The sequence below is a fragment of the Zingiber officinale genome, chromosome 10A (genome assembly GCF_018446385.1).
Source record: "Zingiber officinale cultivar Zhangliang chromosome 10A, Zo_v1.1, whole genome shotgun sequence".
Taxonomy (NCBI): Eukaryota; Viridiplantae; Streptophyta; class Magnoliopsida; order Zingiberales; family Zingiberaceae; genus Zingiber; species Zingiber officinale.
Genome location: NC_056004.1, coordinates 2,666,359 through 2,687,256, shown reverse-complemented (window position 1 = coordinate 2,687,256; position 20,898 = coordinate 2,666,359). Strand labels below are relative to the sequence as shown.

The following is a 20,898-nucleotide window of genomic DNA, read 5'->3' as shown; positions in this document are numbered from 1 at the left end:
TACTATATACTTATATCAGCTAGTATAAATACATAATAATTATAACAGTTATAATTTTATAATTGATATAATATAATAATGAATAATATTGATTAGAAATAAACTATTTATGTAATAACAATTCGTATCAAGGTTGATCATAGGTGAAGTGTCTACATTATAAGACGTATGAACTGTAGTTACTATAACATAGCGTTATTAATATTGACTAGAGTCAAAATTCTATTATAACATAATGTTAATCAATGTTGGTAAAACATGGAGTATTCGTATCATAAATAATAATTTCAGTTAGTCTCATTAATTATTTTTGGGGTGACCGGCTCGATTTTATGAAAATTTCTCACCATTCACTAGGATAAATCATGAAGTGCACGCGATGGCCAGCCTAGCATCCTTTGATCGCGCCTCTCATTTAGAGGAAAAATTTCTACAAATACACCATAGCTGGGGATCAAACCGTGGGTGCGTGCGTGACAACTTGAATGTCTTACCACAACACCATAGCCTCGGGACTAAAACTAAGGTAGAGTAAATTTTTTATAGTGACTAACTCCACCGTTGAGCGACCCCATACCTCAGAAACCCTCGAAGGGATTGTTTTGGGAGGTACAATTTCACTTTGTTGCTAACAGGACACGAACACTGCACCTCAGGTAATATGGTATCAACGTGCTAGCCACTAGGGTAAAACAACGAGTGGCCGGCTCGGTTCCACGAAATTTTTCCACCAGCCATCAGGATAAATCGGGAAGCACACGCAGCGCCCAATCCAAAAGCTCAACATCCTGTAATTGCGCCTATCATTTGGAGGAAAAATTCTTATAAATACGTCATAACTGGGAATCGAACCGTGAGTACTTGGATGACAATCTGAATGTCCTACCATGACGCTATAACCCAGGGACCTTTTAAATTTTTTAATTAAAGTACTTGTATTATAGCAACTATGGTTCATGGCTGTTAACATATAATTTATTGATGTTGATCAAAGTTAAATTGTTTATATTGTAGTTATGATCTATAACTGTTATAATATATTTTGTTTGTGTTGATCAAATTGAAGGGTACATATTATCTTACTATTTAATTAAAAATTTAGACCCTTTAATAAGCAACTCTCACTTGATTCAGTGAAGTCCAAAATTAAATTATATTAATATCATTTTTAAATTAAGTTATGTTAATATCATCTTTTTCTTTTCATATTCAAAATAATTTCAATATTTATTAGTAATTTTAACTTTTTATTCTTGTCAAATCACATATTATAACCTAATTTTTACTATCTGCAACGCTTCTTCTCATCGCTTCAATCCTTATTAGTTCTTCATCATTCTCTCCTCCTCTCTCTCTAATTTTTACTACAACTTTCTCCTTGTTATTCTTTTTATATAATAATACATCAATTTATCTATTTCGGCTCTTCTGCATATCAATGAAACTGCATCAATCCATCTGTATTTCATTGATTCTTTAGGAAAAATCACAGCTGCATCTATCCATATCTTTATCTCATCAGTTATCTCATTGGTTCTTCAAGTTATATAAGACATTCTCGCTACATAACTTGAGGTATGATTAATAACCTAATTCCTAATTTATTTTCGGATTAAGTTTTTTATAGAATAAATCATACTAGTTGTTCCTGTTCGAAGGCGTGAAGCCGGAAAGCCGAGGATGTGACAGTCCCGCTAACTGGATGAAGACTTGCTCCTATCTGTAAAACAAACCAAACCAGGGAAGGGGTCCCTAGCGTTGACCCTCCGATGCTCAAATTAGAAACAGAAGGAGAGGAATCGAAAATAATAGGGATAGAGATGAATCTTGTCTTTCTTCATACTTATCATACTTTTTTATACTTGTTTTAGTGACCCTTCATATGCCTCTGTTTAATGATATTAATTGCAGACAGAAGACATCTTTGTATTAACTTCTCCGCATTCAATGATAGATGAAGTGTTCTATTTTATTTTCTCTTCCCCTTATTAAGTATCCGTCTTTTCCTCTTTTATTATATCGGTTTATTACACTGTCAATGGCATACCCCGAGTCGGACGGGTTACCCGCTCGATCCGCTCTCCTACCGATCGGGCTGACTAGACACTGTTTCATCCAGATAGCCGACCAGACAACAGTTCCTCCGATAGGCCTATGTAGCCCCCTCTCACTCGGGCGACGCAGTTGAGCCTCTGAGCCCTGACATTGACCGTTTTAACTTTAACTTCCACTGTGGCCGTTGACCCATGCCAGGTGGGCTCCTCCTTACCGCTACATCACAAGTCTCCCCTTCAAGTCTAGTCGAAGAAGGCTGCAAGTCTAACTAACTGGATAAGAAGATGTGTCTTTGGCGACTTTAAGATCTGTTCGGCCTATATGTTTCAGTGGTCGATCGGACTATGCTTGGTCTTTAATCGTTGATCGGCCTACAAGCCAACGCCGCTTGGCTTCAATTTGCCGTTGTTGGGTTCAGCCATGTGACCTGCTCTTTACGCCGATCGAGACGACGAGCAACAACACTGGCACATGTTTTCCTTTTCCTTACGCGTCCTTAGGCGAGCTCGGTCTTGGCTGACGTCATCCAAATTTCTTGAAGACCGTGTAAATCCTTGATAGTTATGACTGAGCACGCAACCATACCTTTTTAATTAAGCTCATTAAATGATATCCAGTGACTGAAGCAAACGTGCCCCTCACTGTCGCCGCACGCTCAATGTGACAGGCGGATATCCTCTTGTAATGAGGTGTACGCCTTTTCAAAATCAACGATGGGATCTGCTTCTAGGTTTCCGTAGCTTTGGATCGGACGGCTGAGGTCAATCGACCGCGAGGTTTATAAACCTCACGTGCATCGTCATCTTCCTCACTCTACATCTTCGTCTTCGAACTTTCCAGCGACCCTGCATTCTTCTTCCTTTCCGGCGATCATAGCGATCTTTCTAGTAAGCTTTCTGTACCCTTCAACCGGATATATTCGTTGTTTCTAGCATCCTTTCTTTCAATCGAACTTCTTCATTGTTTCTTGTTGACGTTTATTTCCGATGGCAAGCTCCTCTCAACCTTCTGTCTCCATCCCTGGGCTCTGGTACACGTCCATCGAGTCTAGGTTCGACGGAAGCAATGCTGAGAGTTTGAGAGCTTCCTTTGAAATTCCCTCCGATTATCAAATTGGTCTTCCTTCGGCTTTTGACGGCTCGAATGAGCCGCCTCCGGATTTTGTATGCTTCTTTAGGGGCCAATTTACCGCTGATATGTGGTTCCCGATCCACCATTTCTTCTCTGTCGTTTGTAAATATTTTCGTATTTCTCTCCATCAACTAGTGTCGAACTCCTTTCGGTTGCTGTGCGGGGTCGTCATTCTGTTCCACTTGGATGACATTCCTCTTACTCCTCGGCTCTTCCACTATTTCTATTATCCCAAATTATCCGAGCCGGGGACTTTTCTCTTCCAAGCCCGAGTGGACCTAGTCTTTTTTGACAAGATGTCGTCCTCTAACAAGCATTGGAAGGACTACTACTTTTTTGTTTGCTTTCCTGAGCGGCCAGACTTTTCGACCAGCTGGCAATTAAAGGTGCCACACCCTCCCAAGCTCAAGAAATGCAAGAGCCGTTCGGACTACCTCCATGCAGCTTCTAGCTTAAATGGTCAGAAATACCATATCCACAAGTTGCTGCTGGAGAGCGACCTCTACGTGTTCGGCCTAAGCCCGATCCGCTCAAGGCTTCCATCCAGCCTAGGTATGCTCTTTCTTTTCCCCAACCTTTGAATCTAACTGATTTTTCTTCCTTATGTGCAGCTCTAATCATGTTGTGAGTGTTGGTGCGGTTAGCACTAACGATTTAACCCAGATTTTGATGAATGACAAATCAGGTTAAGTTAGTCTGTTGTTGTCTAACACTCTGATCGAGTGTGCAGGAGAAGCCCAGACAGGTCGACGGGCTGACCGGATGTCTGGCACGAAGCCTAGCTAGGTCGACGGGCTGACCGGATAGTTGGCGAGAAGTCCAAGCGGTTCGACGGGCTGACCAGACGCTTGGTGAGAAGTCCAGCTAGGTCGACGGGCTGACCGGATAGCTGGCGAGAAGTCCAAGCGGGTCGACGGGCTGACCGGACGCTTGGCGAGAAGTCCAGCTAGGTCGACGGGCTGACCGGACGTCTGGCAGGTAAGTAAGGTAAGTCACTGGAGGGGAGTGACTGCGAGGACGCGTTCCCAGGAAGGGAACATTAGGCGTCGATCCGGCTTAGATCCATTTCGGATATCTAAGTCGAGATCGTGACTAGATTCCGGTCTCGGAAAGACGGAATCTAAGTCATACTCTTTGCTATTACTTTGTTGAACTTTAATTGTACTAACAATCTGTTTTACAGGATATATATTTGCCTCCGGACTAACGTTTGTCTTGCAGGACGGATTCTGCGGGAAAACAGGGTCCGGGCGCCCGGAAGGAATCCAGGCGCCCGGAGGTCCGGGCGCCCGGGAGGCAAACTTTATCCTGATTGCACGTCGCCACGTGGAGCTCACTGGTTGGACCTGCCACGTCTCACCAGGGCGCCTGGAAGGGATCCGGGGCGCCCTGAGCTTCATATAAAAGAAGGGACAAGGATAGAGCTTCTATAAGAACTCAGAATTCAAGATCTGCTGCTCTGTGCTCTTGCGACGCCACGAAAAGCTCTCCGACTCAGTGCTGATTTTGTTTTAATTCTATTGTCAGTATTTTCTTTATCTGTCAATTCTTGTACTTAACTCTGTAATATTCGAATTGATAGTGATTGCCCAACGAAAGTGGTCAAGGACCACGGGCATTCGAGTAGGAGTCGTCACAGGCTCCGAACGAAGTAAAAAATAACTGTGTTCATTTACTTTTCCGCTGCGTATTTATACTCTTGTTTTTCGAATCGATATTCACCCCCCCTCTATCGAATCTAACGGTCCTACAGTGAGTGTATCTGGCTGGCAAGTGTAAGCTTGCATACGCAAACATCAACCCGTGGCCGTGGTCGAGCTAGAGAGTCGCGGTATGCGACCGGTCGGTTCCAACGAAGATCCTCTCGGCAAGGAGGAGGAAGTCGGACAGCCGTGAGTGATGCGAAGGCTGCAACAACGGATCTTTTGCTTGAATGGTCGTCCATGGTTCCGATAGCGATCGCTTCAGAGTCGGCGACTTCCGACGAGCCCCTGCGACACCGCAAAAGGCGTCGAGCGGAAGGGGATTCCTCCCGATCTGCGACTTTCGCCATGCTGACTCCAACACTGATCGTCTTTTGTCCCTCTTTCGAGCTGGGCGAAACATCTGCGCCTGCTCTCGATTAGGGAGTAACTATGCTCTCAGGCTCTATATCTTCTGATCGGACACCGTCTTTGTCCAGTCTGCTTGAGGGATTAATAGCTGCATCGCCAGTCGCCTTCATGACACCCCCTTTGTCGGCGACACGAGTGCCCTGCGTTTGACCGACGTCATCACCTCAATCGGCTGGTAGAGCAACGTTAGCCCGTCCGCTCCAAGCGGCCGACGCCACATAACGACAGTCATTCATCTGCCTACGGACAAGTGGCGTGCTTCAGACAACGCCTAATCCCGAGCCCTTGAGCACCAGATAATTATCCAGGGGTCACTCGTCCAAATATGGGCTGACGTTAGGGCTCGCACAGCGGTCATGCCTCTGAGGGCACTCGTTGACAGACATACCCAAATGTCCACTGGGGTGAGCATTTTACTTGTACGTTCCGATTTATTTTTGCTCGGTTCTAATACTTTCTTAGGTTTCTTACAGTGTTGGGTAGAGAGCCTGATCACATGTCAAAGGTTCATATTTTTGGAGCAAGAAGTCAAACAACTGCACGTCCTGAGCGGCCAGGCAACGTCATCTCAGGCGCAGTTGGAGCAAATGAGTGCTGAGATTGCTCAATTAAGAGCCGATCTGAGTAAGAGCTTTGAGCAGTTGGAGGCGGAGAAGAGAAGAGGGGTCGAGCAGGCTGCACAATTAGCTCGGCTTGATAAACATGTCAACTCCTTCGAGTCCAAGCTCAATTTGCCAACACCAAGAAGCTCCGGGCCATTGAAAACTTGGAGATAAAAAAAATAAGGAGTTTCAGGTACTGGCCTAAAACCTAAAGGAGACTGAGGCCACATTGAAAGCCGAGCGGGATGGACGATCGGTCGAGCAGACCGCGACGAACACCAAGCTCGCTGCGAAAGACGGAGAGCTCGTCTCAAAAAATGAAGAACTGGCGTCGCTGAAGGTAGAGCTGGAAGCCTCCCAATCGGCCCTGGCGACATATCAAGGGGTTGAGTCTAGTAGGTTCGATCTCATGAAGTAGGTTTATATCTGCTCGGACGCCTTTAATGATATGGTCGCCAATCGGACACTCCATCTATTCAATCTTGCTATCGACGGGATGCTTGATTAACTGAAGGAAGGCGGCTACCTTCCCACCACTCTAAAAAGCAAGGTCATTAGCTGGGACAAGCTGACTAAGTCGTCGTCCGATGATGTTTTAGATTATCTTAAGTGAGCCTGTTCGTGCAAGTTTTACTATTGTAATTTTTTGAAGTGTCAATGAATGATCGTTCGTATGGCGAACCCTTATTTTTTTGTCCGCTTCTTGTTGTCCGACATTTTTGGTTTTGACTTGCATTTAGTTCACGCATTGTCACCCAAACCAGAGCGAAACTAAGTTGCTTATACCCCCAAGTGTGGCTTCATGATCTTTTGATCGACAATGGGCTATCTGATTTCATAGCCAATCGATTAGTTTCGAGTTGAAAGTCGTTGCTCGACCGTTGATGAAGATTGGGGTTTGAGGTCTCCACTCAACCGTTGATGAAGACTGTGGTTTAAGGTCGTCGCTCGACCGTCGATGAAGACTGGGGTTTAAGGTCTCCGCTCAACTATCGATGAAGACTGGGGTTTAAGGTCGCTTCTTGACCATCGGTGAAGACAGGCGTTTAAGGTCGCCGCTCGACCGTTGGTGAAGACAAGGATTTATGGTCGTCACTCGACCGTTGATGGCGACAAGGGTTTAAAGTCGTCGCTCGACCGTTGGTGAAGACAAGGGTTTAAGATCTCCGCTCAACCATTGATGACGACAAGGGTTAAGGTCATCATTTGACCGATAATGACGACAAGGGTTTAAGGTCGTCGATCGACCGTTGATGATGACAAGGGTTCAAGATTGCCGCTCGACTGTTGATGACGACAAGGGTTTAAGGTCGTCGTTCGACCGTTGATGACGACAAGGGTTTAAGGTCGCCGCTCAACCGTTGATGACTACAAGGGTTTAAGGTTGTCATTCGACTGTTGATGACGATAAGGGTTTAAGGTCGTCGCTCGACCGTTGGTGAAGACTGGGATTTATAGTTGTCGCTCAACTTTTAACTTGGTCGATCGACTCAAGAGTCTGGAAAACTTTCATCGTTTATTCATGTCTATCCTGCATCCAGAAGGCATATACATAAGTACATTTATATTTGCTTACGCACCTCTCACCCGACCTTGTAGGATTGGAGATGATTCACGCTCCATGACTGCTCGAGCCATTTTCTGTCTTCATCTTCCAAATAGTATGCCTCCGAACGAAGTTTCTGTACGACCTTGTAAGGTCCCACCCATGACACCTTGAGCTTGGTGACGTCCCTGGCCAGCTTGATTCTCTTCCAAACCAGATCGTCGACTTGGAAGGATCTCAGGATCACCCTTCGGTTATATTTTTGCTTCATCTGCTACCTATATGCCATTAGCCGAACGATAACTTTATCCCACACTTCATTCACCAAGTCGAGCTCTATTAACCTTCGCTCAATGTTTCCCTCGTCGTAGAGTTACACCCGGTTGGATTCTACTACAACCTTCACGGGGACCACTGCTTCTCCTCCATATACCAGCTGGAATGGTGTTACGCAAGTTGCCTCCTTTGGAGTCGTGCGAAGTGCGCAAAAGACACTCGGGAGCTCGTCGACCCAGCTATCCCCAGCATGGTCGAGCTGAGCTCGCAAGCCTCTAAGGATCTCCTGGGTTGTGGCTTCCGCCTGGCCGTTGCTCTGGGGGTAGGCCACTGAGGTGAAGGTCTGCTGGATGTCATAGCCTTCACACCACTCCCTAAGCCTCCGACTCGTGAACTGCCTCCCATGATCCGAGATGAGTTGGTGGGGGATACCGAACCGATACAAGATGCTCTGCCAAATGAATTTGATGACCATCTGCTCACTTATCCTTTCCAATGGCTCGACCTCCATCCACTTTGAGAAGTAGTTCACCGCGACGAGCAGGAACCTCCGTTGACCAGTTGCCATGGGAAACGGTCCCACGATGTCCATGCCCCATTGATCGAACAGGCAAGACACCGCGGCTGCCTTCATCTCCTCAATCGGTCAGTGAGGGATGTTGTGATACCTTTGGTAGGATATGCATGTGGCTACTGTCCGAGCGACATCCTTTTGGAGAGTTGGCCAAAAATATCTAGCCAGGAGAATCTTTCGAACCAACGAACGGTCGCCAGATGGTTTCCACAGGAGCCTTAGTGCACTTCCTGCACGATGTATTCTGCATCCTCTGGTTCAACACACTTGAGTAGGGGTCTTGAAAAAGATCTCTTATAAAGTTGGTCTCCGATCAAGGTGAATCATCCGACCCTTTTCTTTGATAGTCGCGTTATCTCCCAGTCGACCGGAGCGCTACCCGATCAGAGGAATTCAATCAGCGGCGTTCTCCAATCGCTCGGGAAGACCACTCCCTCCATCCGATCGATGTGCGCCACCAATGAGACCAGCTCGATCGACTGGATGATCTCCACTGGGGATAATGAACTAGCTAACTTATTCAGTTCATCCGCTGCTTGATTGTCCGATCGGGGGATCTTCTGTATAGTGACCTCTTGAAAATTTGTCTTCAGCTTCTCGAAAGCTTCTGTATATAATTTGAGTAGGGAGCTGCTAATCTCGAACGTCCCTGATAGCTATTGGGCGACCAGCTGAGAGTCCGAGTGAATGATGACTTTTGTGACTCCAACATGCCGCGCTACCTGTAAGCCGACTATCAAGGTTTCATACTCAGCTTCGTTGTTGGTGGCCCGATAATCCAGCGGAACAGAAAGTTGCATCCGGTCTTCCCATGGTGAAATGAGCAGAATGTCGATCTCGTTGCCTTGTCGAGTGAACGAACTATCGACATATATTCTCCAAGTTGCTGCTGGCTCGACGTTCTGGACCTCTGTGACAAAATCAACCATGGCCCGAGCTTTGATTGCCGTTCGGGATTGATACTGGATATCAAACTCACTTAGTTCAGTTGTCCATTTGATTAGCCACCAGACGCCTCTGGATTGAGAAGGACTCTTCCCAGGGTACTGTTGGGCATAACGATAATCGGATGAGCAAGGAAGTACGGGCGGAGTCTCCGAGCGGCAAGCATCAAAGGGTAAGCTAATTTTTCCAGATCAGTGTAGCGGAATTCGACATCTTTCAATATATATCTTAAAAAGTACATGGGTTGTTGCTCATGGTCGTTCTGCTTGACTAATGTCGAGTTCGACCGCATACTCTGTGGATGACAAATATATCCAAAACAACTCCCCGACACTCGGCTTAGCTAACACAAGTAAGGAGTTTAGATACTTCTTGAGATCCTCCAACGCCCGATCGCACTCCGCATCCCACTAAAATTTTATCGCTCGATGCAGCACCTTGAAGAACGATAGGTTCTGGTCGGATGACTTGGATATGAATCTGGACAATGTTGCAATCCGTCCGGTCAACCGTTGGGCCTCCTTTAAGCTGCGTGGAGGAGGCATGTCTTGCAACGCATTTACCTTGCTCGGATTTACCTCGATACCCCGTTTGGTGATGATATATCCGAGGAAGCGTCCACTCTTAGCGCCAAACAGACACTTGCTCGGGTTTAGCTTCATCCTGTATGTCCTCAAGGTTCGGTATGTCTCATCGATATCTGCACACAGATCAACAGCTCAGACTGACTTTATTAATATGTCGTCGATGTATACCTCCAAGTTGCGGCCGATCTACTTCCGAAACACGTTGCTCATGAGCCTTTGGTAGGTGGCGTTATCGTTCTTTAATCCGAACGACATGACGTTGTAGCATAACGTTCCATTAGCCATGATAAAGCTCATTTTTCTTGATTTTCTTTGGCAAGCGACACTTGGTGGTGACCTTGATATGCGTTGAGCATGCAAATCATCTCGTAGCCCGCCGTAGAGTCCACCATCTGTTCTATCCGGGCAGTGGATAGAAATCCTTCGGGCATGACTTATTCAAGTCATGGAAGTCGATGCACACCCGACATTTGTTACATGGCCTGGAGACCAGCACAATATTAGTGAGCCAACTTGGGAACTGGACTTCTTGGATGTGGCCGACCTCCAGTAATTTCTCTATTTATGCTCGGATGATGAGATTCTGCTCCGCACTGAAGTCCCTTTTCTGTTGCTTCATGGGCGGGGCATCTAATCGGATATGAAGTTCGTGATGGGAGACGCTCGGCGAGATCCCTGGGAGTTCATGGGTCGACTAGGCTAACACGTCATGATTCCGCCTGAGGCAGGCAGGCAACTCCGCTTTTTCCTTGCTCTCCAGATCAGCGGCAATGAAGGTTATCACATCCGACTGGTTCAGGTGAATATGGACTTCTTCTTTTTCTTCATAAGCCATCACAGGGGGCTTCTTAATGATGACATTCACCTCTAAGCACAGGTTTTTTCGAGGGGTCCTTGCTTTTGATCTGACAATCTCGATGTAACATCGTCGAGCGACCAATTGATCACCTTTGACTTCTCCTACCTTGTCGTCCACCGGGAACTTAATCTTCTGGCAGTAGGTGGACACCACCGCTCAAAACTCGTTTAGAACCGGTCGACCTAATATAACATTGTATGCTGACGGTGCGTTTACCACAATAAAGTTTGTGACCCTTGTCCTCTTCAGGGGCTCCTCGCCAAGTGAAATGGCTAGCTTGGTCTGGGCGATCGGCAACACTTCGTTGCCTGTGAAACCGTAGAGCGGGGTCATCATCGGCAGTAGTTCGCTCCGGTCAATTTACAATTGATCGAATGCCTTTTTGTATATGATGTTTACCGAGCTTCCTATATCAACAAAAGTTCGATGGATTGTATAATTGACAATTACCGCTGGGATGATCAATGCATCGTCGTGAGGGATCTTTATTCCTTCCAAGTCTTTGGGGCCGAAGCTGATTTCGGGTCCTTTAGCTTTCTCCTTGCTGCAGCCAACAACGTGGATATCGAGTCGCTGAGCATACGACTTCCTTGCTCGGTTAGAATCTCCGCCGGTCAGTCTGCCTGTGATCATACCTATCTCCCCACGAACGGCGTTACTCCGGTTCTCTTCCTCCCATGCCGATGGTTCCTTCCGCTCGGCGAAGCATCGGGCGGGACTTGGATCGTTCCCACACTTAGGTCGATGGTGGCGTGGTTCGGGCGCTGTCCTTTCTCCCTCCCTTTGGACGATTGATCGGTGCCTTTATCGTTGATCAGGTGACAATGATAGATGGCGATATCCCCGCTGGGCTGGCCTATTAGCTACCAGGTCATTGTAGTCCCGGGTGTTGTGCGCCATCGACTGGTGGAAGGAACAGAACATTGACGTCCACACCTTGCCTTTTGCAGCTTTTGGACGAGCAGTTGCCACATGCTGCATGACATGTGTCGTGGGCTCGTGTGGCGGGGCTCCTCCTGATCGAGGCCCCTTGGGAGGTTGATGGCTGCTCGGCTGCCGCCGTTCAGATACTCCTGCGGGTTTGACATGCGTCTCCTTCTTCCTTGCCGCCTGGGCTTCTTCCACATTGATGTATTTGTTAGCCTTCTTTTATAGGTGGCCAAAGTCCCTTGATGGCCTCCGAATGAGCGACCAGAAGAACTTTCCTTCGGCGAGTCCTTGCGTGAAGGCATTCACCAATACGTCCGAGGAGACTATTGGGATGTCCATCGCTACTTGATTGAAGTGCTGAATATAGGCCTTTAATGCTTCTCGGGGCCCCTGCTTAAGCGAGAATAAATTTACACTCGTCTTTTGATGGCAGCGACTGCTAGCAAAGTCATGCAGGAAGGCCGCTCGGAAGTCCTTGAAGTTGTGGATCGAGTTGCTCGGTAACCGCTTGAACTAGCGTTGCGCCGATCCATATAACGTGATGTGGAAGACTCGACATTTCACCCCATCCATGTACTGGTGAAGTGTAGTCGCATTATCGAACTCGGCCAAGTGGTCATCGGGGTTGGTTGCTCCATTATATTCCCCGATTATTAGTGGGGTGTAATGTTTCGGTAGAGGGTCATTTAGAATCCCCTTCGAAAACTGTTGATTGACCCGCTCAAGTGAATTATCCTCTCTGGGTGCCTTCCTTTTTCTTGTGTCTCGAGCGGGTGCCTCATATGAGGAAGATCCCCGGTCTCTGTCCGCTCGGGTCCTCTCTTTTGCTGGAGTCCATAACGACGCTCGGTGTTAAGGGATCGACGCATGAGGTGCTTCCCCATAGGTGTCGATTGGCCTCTTGTTCGAGTTCCGAATGGAAAGCTGTTCGTTTGGTCCCCTCGCTCAACCTAGCGACTTGCCGTAAAGGCTGCAAGCTCCTACGCTTAGCAATCGGCCAACACCTGTTGTTGCTGTTGTTCCAATATCTTCGTCACTCGAGCCTGTTTTAGTACGTTAAGATCCTCTTGTGTCAGCGTCACTGTTGTGAGTCGTCTAGCGTCTTCCATCTTCTCATTCGGATGCTGGTTACGTTCCCACAGACGACGCCAAAATGTTACTGTCTGAAGGCGTGAAGCTAGAAAGCCGAGGATGTGACAATCCCGTTGACTGGATGAATACCTTGCTCCTATATGCAAAACAAACCAAACTAGGAAAGGGGTCTCTGGCGTTGGCCCTCCGATGCTCAAGTTAAAAATAGAAGGAGAGGAATCGAAATAATAGGGACAAAGATGAATCTTACCTTTCTTCATACCTATCATACTCTTTTATACCTGTTTTAGTGACCCTTCATATTCCCCTGTTTAATGATATTAATTGTAGACAGAAGGCATCTTTGTTTTGACTTCTCAGCATTCAATGATAGATGGAGTGTTCTCTTTTATTTTCTCTTCCCCTTATTAAGTATTCATCTTTTCCTCTTTTATTATATCGGTTCATTACACTGCCAATGATATACCCCGAGCCGGACGGGTGACTCGCTCGACCCGCTCTCTTGCCGATCGGGCTGACCAGACACTGTTTCATCCAGACGACCGACCGAATAACAGTTCCTCCGATCGGCCGATGCAACCCCCTCTCGCTTGGGCGACGCGGTTGAACCTCTGAGCTCTGACATTGACCGTTTTGACTTTGATCTCTACCGTGGTCATTGACCCGTGCCAGACTGCCAGGTGGGCTACTCCTTATCGCCGCATCACTAGCATTGAATAATGTTATTTAATTACATCACAGTAAATATTCATTTTATATAATTTATATGTATTCATGCATTATATTATACACGAATGTATATGCGTGATCAATTATTTCTTATTGTTGCAGATGAAATACCCTTTTATAATAAATAAAATAGTATTTTTTATTATTTCAATAAAGAATGTCTTTTTTTTGCTAAAATAAATATTTCATTTTTCTTAGTTTAAAGAAGGAAAATTAATTTGATTGTTTTCTTTTGTTGTTTTAATGAATTACTGTTGTCAATAAAAAAATATTTTTAAAAGAATTTTGAAGATACATTTAATTAAAAGATAATATTAAATTAAAAACCAATACTAAATGACTAAAATTTAACCCCCTAAAATATACTTTTAAAGTTATTATGATTACACTTTTAATATTCAAGTGAAATTATCTTTTTATATATTAATAATTAATTAAATTATATTAATAATTAATTATAATTTAAATAATTAATTGCAATTTGAGATTACAATCCATTTTCTCAAGATTTACCAAAAATTAAATAGGTATTTTAATAAAAATAATAATAATTCTAATTAATCTTATTGATTATTTAGATGAGCGATCGACTTTATTAAAATTTACCATAAACTATTAAGACAAATTGGAAAGTACATGGGATCGTAAACTCATATGCCCATTATCTTTTATTACGTTCCCCATTTAAAAAAAATTCTAAAAATACAACATAACGTGGGCCTGAATATCCTATCGCGGCAGGACGAACAGGGGTTTTAATAATGGCGGGATGGTTTCGACTTTATTCCAATTATTAGCGAACATTGGCGCACCGAGACACGTGCGACCTCGGCATAGGCCAAATGATGCTTTCTTATGGTCGTGAAACGCATCACGATCTTCTAGGGATCCACGTTTGATTTGACTTCCTCATTCTCTGATCGACGATTTTCTTTGTTTTCCAAGCGGATTCGAGTTCGATTTATGCTTGCAACACGATTCTAATGTCGAGATTCATGATCTCCGATCTCGATATGGGCATGGGCTGCTGCGGCTGCCTTGGATTCTTTAAAAAGCCTGAAAGAGATGTGGATTTCGAGAAATTTCGCATACTCGATCGGGATCGATTTCGAAAGGTTGCGACCTTGATGCCGGGAAAGGATCGAGCGATCTGCAGGGGAATGCCTGTGAAGGAAACGAAGCTTTTGACCCTGAGCCAGGTACCGTGCGATGATATCGTACTAATGGTTTTTTGTTTGGTTCTTGTTACGATCAAATATGATATGTTGTTGAATTCGTTTTGTGATTTTAAAAATGGTAGATTCTTCAGTTGTTTTTTTTAACTGATTGCTTCTAGATGTCAACGTCAAATTGCACCATCTGAAAAAACTTGGATTTCAATCCCGCATTCATCATTCAATGAAACAGATCGAAGCCTCCTTGAGTTTTGTTGGTTTTGGTATATGTTTAAACTGCTAATTACCAGTATGATACTGTACAGACTGGTACGGCTGATTTTTTTTTATAGAAATTTTGGATAAGTTTCTTGATAAATACTATTGCTGCGTACAAACTTTTAGAATTTTTGGATAATTTTATGGATACATACTATTGCTGCATAAAATGTTAACATGATTTTTAGAAAAAAAAAAATAGCTATGGAAGTCCACAAGCACTTACATTTGGGTGAATTCAGGTTTCAAACCTAAGACGTTTGACAACAACTTCCTAAGGCCCTTATGAACTTAGCTTGTTGGCACCCTCAAAATATTAACATGATTATCTGCAATTTATAGTATTGATGAATGTGATGTAGTCTTTATATTCAACATGAAAAACATCTTATAAGTATTCTAAATGTATCTTTGCAGGATGATTTTGGCCAAAAAATGATAAATGAATTTGCCCGCATACGTACAATAGGTCGTGGAAGCTATGGAAAAGTGGTATTTATGTTACTTGATTTTAGAACTTAGTTTATGCTGAAATCATCTTTTATGAACTTTTTTGGAACTTGAGATGATTTGCCTGACTTTAAATATGACACAGATTTTGTATCAGAATACTATTGATGGCAAACAGTATGCATTTAAGGTATGCTTCTTGTTTAGTCCTCAGTTCTTCCTGTTGCATTGTTAAGGAAATATTCATGCTGTCACTGATAAGTCTACTCTTTGCTGAAGGTTGTAGTAAAGTCATTTTTCTAAGAGATTTCTTGCATAATAGGTGGTTTCCTACATTGTTCTATATATAATTTCTTGATACTCCCTTCAGTACTATATGCTACTCTAAGTCATAGTTATTGCTTCATAGGTTATATATTACATTATGGGTTTTCACATACCCTGTTACTTCTTTATCAAATCAAGATTAACCACATGACTTGCACAAAAACACTTGTCTCCTTTTCATAATTTTTCAACATTGCCAACAGTTGTTTGAGACAGTTAATAAGTGTTCTCATGTAGGAAAATCTTTCCAGTGCAGGTATTTTACAAGTCTCGTCTATCTAGGGTGCAAGTTACATCCACTGAAACAGCGATGACAGATGTTCTTAGGGAGGTAGGTTTGCTCTTCATCTTAGTCGTGCCTCGACGCTAAATGATTTTTTTTTATATATAGGAGTATATTTTTCACTTTTCATTTTTGACTCATTTTGCTGTTAGGGATTGATTGTTCTTTTTCTTTAGATGAAAATTCTGTGAACTTACAGTTCTTGGCAATAACCATAGGCGTCGTAGATTATGTATCCTATATTTATTTGTTTGTGTGATCTTGAAAACCATACTGTGAGTCCTGTTTCTTATGGATAATTGGAAAGGATATTATCTCAAACATTATTCAGTGGAAAGAAAGATTGGCTCGTCGCCTCATTCTAACATGGTGTTATGGTGTTGTATCAAACATTCTTGAGTGGATTATGACTAATGCATAGGGAGGCAGTTTTTTTGTTTGTTCTTGTCATCCATCTGCTTAGATTTTCTATGGCAATGGTCATTATTGTGCCAAGCTATTCTTCTTTTATTTATATATATATATATGTTTGTGTATGCATATTTCAAAAAAAGTTCATGGCTTTGGTTCATTTGTTATTTTAGTTTGATGTTTTTGATGGCCCCGTGTAGACCGGCTAGAGGGGGGCGAATATCCTGCAATAAAATGTTAATACTTCTCTTGCTTTCAGAACTTAGCAAGGAACACACGTTAGTTTAACAAAAAATAAAAACATAAAAAGAAAGTAAGAGACACAAAGAATTTACTTGGTTTGCAATCGGGGAGGTTGCTAATCTAAGATAGTGGAAGTTCACTAAATTTCTCCTTTGATATAGGCGGAGAAGCCTCTTACATGCGTTGAAAATACTAGTGATTAAACCAAAGATTACAAACGATTAAAACAAGTGTGTTATTTAAAATTCGAAAATCATAGCTCTATTTATAGCCCATTGGTCGAACTAGTCGTTTGCTGACGTGGCCGCTCCCAAGCGCCTGGACCTAGTCTAGACTCTTGGACGTGGTTGCCTCAATCCTCTTCGCAACGGCTCTTCATCGACGAGTTATTGGTTCCCGGGCGCTTGTAGTCTTGCTGACGTGGACTCTAATCTGATCCTCGCTGCAATGATTTTATGACTGGCCCGTACTGGTCCAGGCGCCTAGACCTGGTCCGGGTGCCTGGACACTGAGTTGTCCGGTCGCTTGGGTGATCCATCGGTCTCCAGAGTTGAGCTCACCTGAACTCAACTCCGTCCTTCTCCTCGAGCTTCCTCTCCGGCTTCTCGTCCCTCGGAAGCACCGCACGCGCCCTTCTCATCTATCAGTGTACTCTTCGACAACACCTTATCCCTGACGACTTGCTTCCTATGCCATCCTTCTCGCTAGCTGCATCTTCCGCTCGACTTCTTGTATTCCTAAGTCCCTGCACACTTAGACACAAGACATCAAATATGCAGAGTCTAACTTAACTCAGTTGATCACATCAAAACTAACCCGGGATACTTAGATTTTGACCTCACTTGACTAGGCTAAGGCATTGCCAGTTTTTCCTTGGTTTTGTTCAATCCGCTATCTTGTTCACTATTACAATTCTTTCAGAGAAAAACTTTATAAAATATCTATTTGTCGGAAGCATCAAAGTATCTTTCTGGATGTCAAACACCAAGTAAAAGACCTAGTTAGGATTTCATTGATTATGATCATCATGTTTCTAATATTTTATATTTTGGATTAGACCTGACTTTTGCCATGCTGATTTCTTGGGAGGTAACTTCCTTAGTTGATTTCATTCTTCCTACGTCTTTGTTCATAGTATTGCTTGCTAAATTGAAATTAACAACTGATAATTTCATAGATATTTCATCAATTGATTTTCTTCAATGCACTGCTCGGGGGTTATTTTTGTCATGTCTTCACTCTTATTCTCCGGAAGGATCCTCTTTTGATTTGTTTTCTGAATAAAATGTGCTTTATCATTAGATATTGATGTGTTTGATAAGTAATATACTAATTTGTTATACTAAAAGTGGGTTTAGACAGATATTTCTGAATAAAATGTGCTTTATCATTGGATGGTTGAATTGTTTTCTTTATCAGTTTGTACAATCAGGTTGCATGATTGTTTCAAATTCCAATTTGTTACTAGTACAGAGTTTCTTAAGAGGCATATTTGTTTATCGCATGTTACCTATAGTTAGTAAAGTACATCAACTGATGTTACTTTTTTTTAAAAAAAAAAATCAGCATTTTGTGTTATCTATGTCAAGTTGTCTATATCTGCTCGATTGCAAGCTGTCATACACAAATTCCATGTACTATCCAGTGTCCATGTGAGTTATGAATCTTGCACATAAATCAATTGTGTTATGATTTTGGAAGATGCAATGTATTTGTCTTCGGAAAATTATCATCCAAGACCAAGAACAACTAGCAAACTAAATTATAGGTTCCTGGCTAAGAAGTTCAGAACTATGAGCGAGCAGGCAGTTGCATGCTTTCTGAACTTCATGTTTTTTATATTTTATTAGTTTAGCTTGAAATAATCACTCTATGTAGCAGAAGAACATTCTTTCTAGTTATTATTCTTTTCTTTTCTATATGATTGAGCATCATAGTGAAGTGGAATATTATTAAGTTCTCAATTGTTTGGTAGGTGCTAATAATGAAGACAATAGAGCATCCAAATATAATCAATCTCATTGAGGTGATTGATGATCCTGATTCAGTTAGTTTATACTTAGGTAACATTGGATGTTCCATCAATCCTTTCTTTGCATGTGCTATTTATAATCATGATTGTCATTATGTAAGATGCTCTTCCTATTGCAGTATTAGAATATGTCGAGGGTCAGCAAGTCTGTGCTTCTTCTGGTACATTCGGAGGAATAGGAGAAGTTACCGCTAGGCGATACTTGAGAGACATAGTTTCTGGGTTAATGTATCTTCATGAACATGTATTTTCCTTTCTTTTTCATTTTTTACAAGAGTTCTCCACAGAAGAAGAAAGCTATTAAGTTTTTGTCAGACTTAATTATTATTCAAGTTGAATCATTTCAAGTTTTTCTATATGTTTTTAGGATATTGTTCATGGAGATATAAAGCCTGACAATCTGTTGGTAACAAGAGAAGGATCAGTAAAAATTGGTGATTTCAGCGTCAGCCATATTTTTGAGGTAATATTTTCTCCCATTCCGTTCTCTGATTCTTCGCCATCCATGAATTTCTACATGAATCTGTGTTTTATACAACAAAGTAAAATTAGAGTATTATAGTAAATTTCCACAATGTGACCATGCCACCTTAATTTTGTAGTTTCTAATCCGACAGGAGAGAATCATTGTCCTTTCAAACAGAATTCTAGCCTGACTGGATTCATTATTTTGTAGGATGGTAATGATGAGCTTTGCAGGTCACCTGGAACCCCTGTTTTTACTGCACCTGAATGCTGTTTAGGTAGTCACTCGTCTCAACCACCACAACTGTATCAATTGAAGTTCCAACTTTGTCGATTCACAGCTTTTAATCTTTGATGTGTTCAAACAGGTTCAAGTTTCCATGGTAAAGTTGCCGACATCTGGGCTGTCGGTGTTACACTACACTGTATGATACTAGGTTATTGCCCTTTTATTGGAGACACTTTACAAGACACTTACGACAAGGTAAACTTTAGTTGCTGCCATTAGTCAGTAAAAAGTTGTAGAACACAGTAAATCAGTTTTTTTTAAGTTTCTGATCACACCGGTATGTTGTTCATCTCAGATAGTTCATAGTCCTCTGAATCTACCCTCTGAAATTGATCCTGATCTTCAGAATTTACTAGGAGGACTTCTATGTAAAGGTTAGCATTGCTTATTTTCTTGTTATTTTGCTATCCATCTTTAGAATCAAGCTAGCATTTCTGATCAGGAATTGTAAATCTCATTAACTAGTTATTCCATATCTAAATTATATCGCAAACTCTTCTTTGCAGATCCTTCGCAGAGGATGACACTAGATGAGGTAGCTAACCATTCCTGGGTCATCAGGGACTGCGAACCGCTCTCTCGAACACCATGCAGATGCAAAAGTGTTAGCTTAGACAAGGAAATTAAGGCAAGATGATACTTCAGCAAATTTCGGAATGCCTTGTGTGTTGAAAAGTATCCATCCAATCCAAGTACTTCCATTGTGCTCATTAAAATGTCATCTGCTAGTGACTGTTTGTTAATTGACATGATGTGGTCTACGTGAGTTTATCATCTAGGTTTAGAATTTGGATTGATGCAAGGTTTTCATCGTGGAGATCTTGTGTCTATGTAATCATCCAAAAGATCATGTTGTGAGGTGCTAAGTCTGACTTAGAAATCAAGTCAGACTTAGCAGGTCAGGTCGAGCACAACTCACATTTAGGTAGAATTGGACCAAGTATGACATGAACCTGAATTGGACACAACCCAAGTTTGGACCGCGCCCGGCGCTAGATAGAGGACAGTATGGATCTGGGTTGGGCATGCCCCGCATGCTAGCACATGTGTGCCTACGCTTAGAAATGCTTGAAATAATTAAAATATACTTTTTTTTTTTTTTTGAAAAACAGGCAAGTCTATTGTAGTCAAATTATGCTTAAAATTATAAAATTGACCTTAAAAATTATGTTTTGCAGTCGAGTAAAACATCACAGGCTATATGTGAAAGTTTGTTTGACACAATTTGTGACGAATCATATCGTGCTCAACTTAACATAAATAAAATTAGCTGATAAAGCCCGTATTGTGTTAGGTTCAGACCTATTGATAATGCATCATCTTCAAGATTTAAATTAGATATTAATCTCTATATTAATAATCTTTATAATTTATCAACTCAAAGAAAATTAGTATATTTCGACAATTATTTAAGGATAGTATTATAAAATATGTTTTATATCATTTCAAATTAAAATTACATAATTTTCTCATCTTAAAGTTAAATTTCAAATTCAAGAATACTTATGGTAAAATTGTACGTACA

The 20,898-nt window shown here is 42.4% G+C and overlaps 1 protein-coding gene across 1 annotated transcript; it reads left to right on the top strand.

Annotated features, from left to right (window-relative positions):
- Window positions 1-14,243: 14,243 nt before the first annotated feature.
- Window positions 14,244-20,785, top strand: LOC122028212 (serine/threonine-protein kinase GRIK1-like). The gene is made up of 11 exons (XM_042587242.1): window positions 14,244-14,639; window positions 15,291-15,365; window positions 15,469-15,513; window positions 15,907-15,981; window positions 18,563-18,650; window positions 18,739-18,863; window positions 18,987-19,082; window positions 19,296-19,362; window positions 19,453-19,568; window positions 19,669-19,747; window positions 19,880-20,785. Exons 1-11 carry the CDS (start codon window positions 14,424-14,426, stop codon window positions 20,008-20,010), a joined length of 1,113 nt encoding a protein of 370 aa, XP_042443176.1. The 5' UTR covers window positions 14,244-14,423; the 3' UTR covers window positions 20,011-20,785.
- The last annotated feature ends 113 nt before the right edge of the window (window positions 20,786-20,898 follow it).